At 42.1% G+C, this 8164-nt stretch overlaps 1 protein-coding gene across 1 annotated transcript in view; it reads right to left on the reverse strand.

The window, feature by feature from the left end:
* The window catches only part of CCDC80 (coiled-coil domain containing 80), a 31448-nt gene that overhangs the window by 21157 nt on the left and 2127 nt on the right, over nt 1-8164 (reverse strand). The window contains exons 3-4 of the mRNA XM_015559090.1: nt 7713-8162; nt 737-893 (exon numbers count right to left, since the gene is read on the reverse strand). Coding sequence (XP_015414576.1) covers nt 737-893; nt 7713-8162 — 607 coding nt within the window. The remainder of the gene's footprint in view (nt 1-736; nt 894-7712; nt 8163-8164) is intronic.

Consider the following 8164-nt stretch of genomic DNA (forward strand, 5'->3'; position numbering starts at 1 on the left):
AAGCCCTAGAGATGTAATAATTAGAGAATAAATGGGTGGGGCAGACTTGGGGCTTCTGACTGAGGCTTAATACTTACAGTAAGTCTTTCAACGTTCAGGGGAACTGCAATGAGTTAGATCTCAGCTGCCCAATGACACTTCAAGAGTCCCACATGCATCATTAATATGAAAAATTGCGAAAACTCTACATTCAGCCAAATTCTTCTGCTTTCCAAAGGACTTGGGCAGAGTTCAGTCCACATTTCAGTGACTTTTCATTTATCTTAACAGCTTCTTTGAGTCCTGGTTAATTCCCTCCCCAGCCTTGCCAGACTTAAGTAGTTCAAGGGTCTGGCAGGTCCCTTATCTGTGAGTGAGTTGCCTGCAGCATGAAGGCTGCAGGAAGATCAGATGATGTTATTCACAGGCAAGAAGACTCTGAATCCAGAAGAAAATTTCTGAATACCTTTCTGGTTCTCCCCCTGCTGTATACTTCTCTCTTTTTTCTCCACCTTACTGGCTTTCAAACCATAGAGCACTTGCATATTTTTCATTTTAAAGTGCCAAAAACTTAAACCAGAACCATCGGAAATGGTTATGCAAATAAACATGAGGCACAACTAAACTTTGTTGCCACAAGGAAAGAGCCCTCTGAACATCTGAAGTTTCCTGTGATTCCCCACCGACCTCTCCCGTACAATTTGTCCCACCTTAGCTAAGAGAAAAACAATAATATAATTAAAATGGTTAAGAGAACCTAGCTGGAAGTGGTCGATTTTCATGGTGCTGTTGTTGACAGGGCCAAAGATGGTGATCACAGAGATTTTCCTGGTGGCCATCTTGCAGAAACTTTCCAGATATTCATCTCGCTGTTGCACATACATGTTGTTCTCAACCTTAGGAGCGGTGATCAGCTGGAGGTGGGTGAAGGCAAGCAAATATTAATTCATAGTGATAGTTTTACACTGAGGCAAAATCCAAAGGGATGACTTGGAATACAGGGCTGGTAGTGACTGACACCAAAACTAAATTAAACTAAGTTAAGCTAAGCTAAGCTAAACTAAACTAGAGTACATGGTTTTGTTGGACAGTTAGCATAATTAGGGCCAAAAGACTGTTTGCAAAGGGCTTTTATTTTTAAATGGCTCCAGGAAGCTTAGATTTTTCTCCTTATTTCTACTATTTACGTTCCTTATTAGTGTCCATGTGTCTTGGTTTTCTCACTTGTGAACTCTGCACAGCAGAACTTATTGTGCAAGGCTGTTGTGGGCACTGCATAAATACTTGGCATGTAAAAACTGCTTGGCAAATCTCCCTTATCCTAATTGGCTGCTCTGGCATTTGTGAATTGAGTGGTTACTACTATTATTTCATGTCTCACAGGGTTGAGAGAGTTTCATAGGCAGGCCTTACGCATTCTGGAACAATCGACGGCTGATGTCTGCTATGAACACTGTCTATTCATCCTTTGCTAACTCATCACTGGGCTCAGAAGTCAGCCTCTATACATGTTCTCCCATTTGATGACATTCAAATATATCAGCCACTTCTCTACTTACCCATCTAACCTTATAAAATAATTCTGAAGTCTGTCATGTGGCATTTCTCAGGGGAGAAGTTACCATACTGCAACCTCTTTCAAATTCTTTTTCAAAACGGTTAATATCTGGTCCCAACTTGATCCTGTTGTTTATTTTTCTCTGTGAGATGTTTATTGCTTCCTGTACGCCTTCCCTTCTAAGAATTGTCTATGCTTGACAAAATACTATCCCGCATGGAAATCAAGATGTGTTCAATAACTTTAGAGCGGAACATTAACAAAGGTTTTCTGGGATAAACTTATATCGTTTTCCCAGATTGTTATTTATTTTAAGTAGACATGATTTCATTTATTTTTTATTTTGTGTTTATAAGCATGTTCAATTTGATGTGATGAGTAGCATATGCTTGTTTAAAAAATGTAATTTCCCAAAAGGAAAAATAATCAAATTTATTCATTGATTCATACTTAGCCTTAAAACAGACTTAAGGTGGCTATAAAAAGAGACAGTAATGGCATTTTGGGTTTGTTTGTTAGTTTTTAATTAGCTATATGACATCTGAAAATATTTGCTTTGGTGTTTATGGTAGCCCAAATCTTGGGAGTTTTATTTTCAGTTGGGATGTTTTATGTTTTTCTTGCTGGTTATTCTTTGCTCACAAATACACTATTTTGAGATAAATAAAATGACTGTTTAAGTGAGAACACAAAATAGTCAAAACAAAGGTAAGATTTACTGGTCATGATTTTGGACTCCCTACTCTAAATGAAGGATAAGCCCATGTTTAGAATATGTTTAGAGGAGTCTCTAGGGCACAGTTGCCCAGAAGCTAAATGACTGATAATTACCTGCCTCTATAATTTCAAATCCATACACAGACTCCACTTTACTCATCTCACACTTTGTCATGAAGCTTTAAATTCCAAGGGAAGATCATGATATGACAGAATTTCAAGAGTCCTCAAAATGCCCTCTGGTCTTCTCCCCCTTGTACCTAAGTAAGAAAACATATACAGAACCTCATCCTCCATTCCTCCATCTGGAAGTTTCTCCCAAGGATCTGCTCTCTCTTGCTAACCTTTCTTCCTACTCTCCTTTATGTGCCCGCTTCACCCATAGCCAGACCATTCTAAATTACGACATGAAAGAAATCTTGGCAGAGTGACACAGAGAAATGGTGATTATAAGTCAAAGTTGGAGGGTCTGCATTTTAATCCTTATTCAACCTGTGGCTTCCATGTAGCCTTCATAAGGTCATTTAACCTTTTGAACATTACTTAGTTTTCTCATCTTTACAATGTAACAACTTCCCTGCCAACCTCACAAAATAGTGAGAAGACTGAGCAAAAATAAATAAAAATATGTGTGTAAGGCTGTGTATGCCCAAGTACCATACATGTATGTCGCCTCTGAATAGTTCACCCACATTCTTTCCTCTGCCTTGGCCTATATTGCCCCTCCCACCCAGAAAACCCTCTGGTCCCCTCCAACTTATCTGATGCTGAGACATTCTTCAAATGCAGCATCCTTCCTAAAGTCTTTTCTATCTCTCGATGATCACTTCTTCCTTTTAATTACTGTTCTTAGAGTCTGCCCTGTCCACTTGGAATTTATGAATTACCTTGATTTACTATTGTATTTTATGCTTATGGCACTGAAGCCCCAGCCCCTACCACTGCTGTGCCCATGGTTGGTAGGAAAGCAAACTCTGGCCCACGTCCCCCAGGTTACATGGATCATTCCAGACAGGAGAGGGGAGACCCTCAGAAACACAGTGGTCCCCTGCCTAAGAGTGTCGAGCTGCAGCCCACAAACCAGTTGGCTTAATTTGTTCCTCAATTTCACATCAGGGAAAGTAGAAGAGGCCGATCATCTGAATATATTTTAAGGTTTCTTTTTCTGTGTTTTGACATCTCCATCCAATTAATTTTCTAGTTTGGCAGCATTTCAAGCAGTACTTAAAATGGTAACCATTTCCAATCCCTTCCTCCTAAAGAGAGCATCCTAGGACTTCTCAGTAAACATTATTGTCTGGTACTTGGCCTCTTTCCAGTTTGTTGGCGATAAATCAGGGCATGTCTCATAAATTTAGAACTGTGTTATGGCTCTTTTTCATGTTTCTGTTCCAACAGTGTGTTGGCACAAGGAGCCTCAGAGTATAATGAAGCCAGTTTACATTAATAAAGGGGCAAACAGGAATGGGAAATGCTAGGGGGAAAGCATTTTAAGTCTCAGATTATTCTACATATTGTGTTAGGCTAAAAACACTAGACTTTTATAAAATTCTGGAATGTAACACTTAAGGTAGTCGTCTGCCTTAGTAAACCAGAGCTTTATATCTTTTTCTAAAATAAAATCAACTAAGCATATTGCTATTCCAATATCCAGATTTCTGAAGTAAGGTTGAAAGTATTAACCCACTTGAATTACCAGGGCTTCAAAGAATGCTTAAACTTGAACTTGAATCTCTGCAATTCAGCACCATGAGGCCTCTTGTTAATTGACAAGTAGGTAGATTCTTGGAACAAAATGATGGTTTGTCAACTATACATCAGGGGTCCTCAAACTACGGCCCGCGGGCCACATGCAAATACAAATATTGTATTTGTTCCCGTTTTGTTTCTGGCCCTCTGTTTAAAAAGTTTGAGGACCCCTGCTCTACATAGTCCAATGTTTAAGTGATAAACAGCTTATCTATATTCTCACCATTGTCACCCCCACACTGACACCAGCCAGTCTGAGGGATTAGGTTAACTGGGATTCAATCTATTGTTCTTGACTGACTGCCAGGAAGCCAGCGAGTTGAAGTGCAGAGAATCAGCTGGGTATTCCAGGCAGAAACTCTACATTGGTGCTTTGCACAAATGTTGACAACTGGTATGTCTTACCATTTATCTGAGTAATTTAAAGTGTTAAATGAATTTTTAAATATCTGTGTTGACTAATTAACAGGGAAGTTTCCCCTTCACTTTATGGCATATGCCCATATTCAATCCATAGGAATGGGGGAGTGGCTTGAGCACGAGCTTTAAAATCAGACATACCTGAGTTCTAATTCTGGCTTTGTGGTATATTAACTGTTCACCTTGGGAGTCTCAACCTCTCTAAGCTTCTGTTTCATTGTCTGTAAAATGGAGTTAAGTCTTTCTTCAAGGGGTTGTTGTGAAAATTAAACCACCCAGTCTCAAATAGCTTCTGGCAGGATGTGCCCTTTTTCTTTGACAGACTGAGAGGCAGGGGGGTTGAAGAAATGACCTCATGCCCAAGAAGAGGACACCTGGGTCCCCCTGTAGCTCCTTTGAAGGCTTCTAGGATGCTGTTCACCCAGCCACAACCTACACCATTGCTGCCAGTGTTTCCCTGACTAATCGCTTAAGTAGAGGTTATGTGATGTTTTCACATCTAAAGAATGATATTAATAAATGCAAAGCATTGGAGGTTTGTGATAAATTGTAACAGAGTACCAGGTTACTGAAACATTGGGAAGATAAGTTTAAAGACCAGCACAGTTTCTTAGAATTCAAACCTCATTTAAGTTTGAGCTCACTTGGTAGACTGAGGCCAGTTAGAGGTATATGTTGTCAGCTGTACTTGAACAAAATGCAAAGCCTTAATGAATATTAATCGAATCCCCAGCTTCCTGAATAACATCAGCCATGTTAGATGGGGAAAATGGGTGGAAAAACAATCAATGGCACCAACTAGGTCTTTCACCTAGAAACACAAGTCTCCTCTCTGTCTAGTCAAACAGTCTTTTCTCTCCATCTTTCGATATTTCATCATGTTTATTTCATCTTGTCTTTTCTAATCCATTCTTATTTTAGATGTCATTAGCTATTTAGAAAACACAGTTCTGATACAGTCATCAGCTGAGCACACGGGGATTGCAAGACTAAAATGCCTCTTGTTGGGGCTTTCTGTGTAATAATAAACCCAGTGCTCTCACCAGCCACCAACAGCAACGTTGCCATGAGCAATCCCAGCTGGTTTCTGTTTTGCCTCAGATGACATCAGCAGAAGCTGTCATCTGAGTTTCATTTGCTAGAAATTTATGATCAGGGATACCGTTAAAAGCAGAAAAGACCCAGCTGGGCTTTCAAATCTCTGACTAAGGGAGTGGAGAGAAAGGGAGGGAAATAAAAGGCATGACTAATACTAGGGATATGTATAAAAACCCCTTTCTTTTGACTCATAAACTAGCGGTAATGGAAGTATTTACCCATAGGTGCACAACTGCAATCCTGACAGTTTACCCATGATTATTTTTGCCTGGTTAAAACCTGACCATGAGGAACACTTTGCCTGCCCTGTTGGCTAAATGGCAGGATTGGGTGATGTGCTTTAGCAGGCTGGACAAAGTCCCAGGTACTCAGGACGAGGGCAACAGAGCATACCACTAATGCTTTCTCCTAGCCCAAAGAGAGTAGTTTTTTCCCCCTGGGTTCTCTAGCAAACATTCAAGTACCAGATAGGGTTCTACTCTGAAATCAGTGATTCTCTTGGTTCTACTGGAACATTCCCATTTAAATTTATATACTCTGGGAATAACCAAGTAGCTGTTAAACTATTCTGGCAACCTATCCTCTGCTACCCTTAGTTTATATAGTTACTTTAAGTCTCTCGTTAAAACGAGTAACAACATACATACAAAAAAATAACACACACACGCACACACACAGCCTGTAGAATCAATAAAAACTTGGGTTTTGTTCTAACACATAAATACACTATTGATGGGACAGCTAAGAGGATTTAGGGGCATGCCCCGCCCACGATAAATACCACAAGGGACTCGGCTCTAAATTACACTTCAAATGCACATTTAAACTTTTGAAACCACTAAAGATAGGTGGGTGCCAGAGTCTCTCTGGCTCAGATCATTAATCACAATTTAGGCCAGATTGGAAAAAATAATCCTTAAAAGCCCTCTGAGCAATGCCTTGAGAGAAGGATGCCTAGGTTGTTTGGTGTGGAAAATGCAGGGTGTGGAGTCACTTTGTGCCTTCAGTAGGATAGATGATGTTCTCTGTGCCATGAGATGGTGCCCTGACACCCAGGTATCTGAGGGAATCATTCTTGATGCATAACACCAAACATTAATTCCTGATCTTTTTCTCTAAAGTAATTGTATAGTGCTCTTTGACAGCCTGGAGTAGAATGACAGCATTAAGAAGCTAGGGGTAAAATCCTGGAAGGGCACTAGAAGAGTGGGTAAGGAAACTTGGAGAGGAGAAGAAATCATGTTCCCTTTGCTGATGAGAAATGCCCTTACCTTTAGGATGGGGCTAATTCCTGTCCGACGCCCTTTTTCTGGGGTTCAACAAAATGCTGTTGTTATTCTTTGGATGGTGGCAAGTATTGGTCAACTAGATAGCTACTGAGATATAACTGTGACTCACTCAATCCTAATGGCACTCAGAAAAAGAGACAAAGTAAAAGTAAGGACTTCTTGTCTCCTTTCTCTCACACACGTTCATGCTCATTTTATAGTCTCAGCAACTGACATCTGGACTCCCCGTTCAGATGTGTCTTTAGGGTATTGGAAATTAGAACCATTAATCCAGCTCCTCACACTCCATCCTTTTGGCCTCGTACTGGTTGGGCAGAGATGGAAGAGACAGGCTTTAAGGGATGAACGTTTCAGACAGCTGATTTAAAGGCATTCATGAGGGTCACACCAAAAAGGGCCCCTCCCCACTCCCAGTCACACCTACTCCAAGGAGGCTGCCTTACTTTCCCCTTTGAGTTTTCGAATTCTTGAATGCTTCTGGTTTCTCAGATCATGAAGAGAAAAACCCTTTTCCCAAGTTGTGACCAGAGTCAGTGCATACCATTTTAGGAACTTCTTCATTCTGTTGTTATTCATTGAACTTAGTGAAATGGAGCTGTATCCAGAACTATCCCTTGGAAGAGAGGAGTAGAGATGGGGGATGGGGACTGGGGGGTTTGGGGGAAGCCGGCCACAGGGGCTTCCCTGGATTCATGTCTAAGGCCCCCTGGTCGATGACTCTGAGTCTGTGTGAGAACGGTTCACAGCCCTTCCCCGACACACCTCCCGATCCGTTATATCTCCCACCGCACAGGGTCAGCCAGGGACTGCCCTCCGGCAGTGCGCTTTCAGGAAAGCAACACACCAACCGTGAACACGCCCTGCGCAGCCCCCAGAGCAATGCCAAGGAGAAGGTTACTTACCAGGAGCCTTCGCTTGCCTTCGAAGGAGCCCAGCAGGTCGGCCACCAGCTTCTGGGGACTCGGCGCGAAGTCCTTGGTGGTGGGTTTCAGGGAGCCGTCCTGCTCGGCAGAGCCGGCCTTCTTCTTCTTGGTCTTCTCCTTCTCCGGCCGGCTCTTCTTCTCCGCCTTGTCCTTCTTCACTTGCTTTTCACTCTTGAGCAACTTGTCTGCCTTCTCGCTTTTGGTCTTTTTCTTCTTCTCCTTCTCGGGTTTCTCCAGCTTCTCGTGCTTCTTGGACTCCTTCGCCTTCTGCGGGGGGACGTTCCCCACCTGCAACTCCTCCTCCAGCTGCGAGGCCGTGGGCCGGCTGGGGTCATACTTGTCCTCGTACTCGTTGCTGAGGATTTTGTCCTGGGCTTTCTTTTTGGGGGGCTTCCCCTTGGCTGGCTTGTGAGGACCCGGCCCCACGAGGG

Source organism: Myotis davidii, unplaced genomic scaffold (assembly GCF_000327345.1).
Source record: "Myotis davidii unplaced genomic scaffold, ASM32734v1 scaffold450, whole genome shotgun sequence".
NCBI classification, from domain to species: Eukaryota; Metazoa; Chordata; class Mammalia; order Chiroptera; family Vespertilionidae; genus Myotis; species Myotis davidii.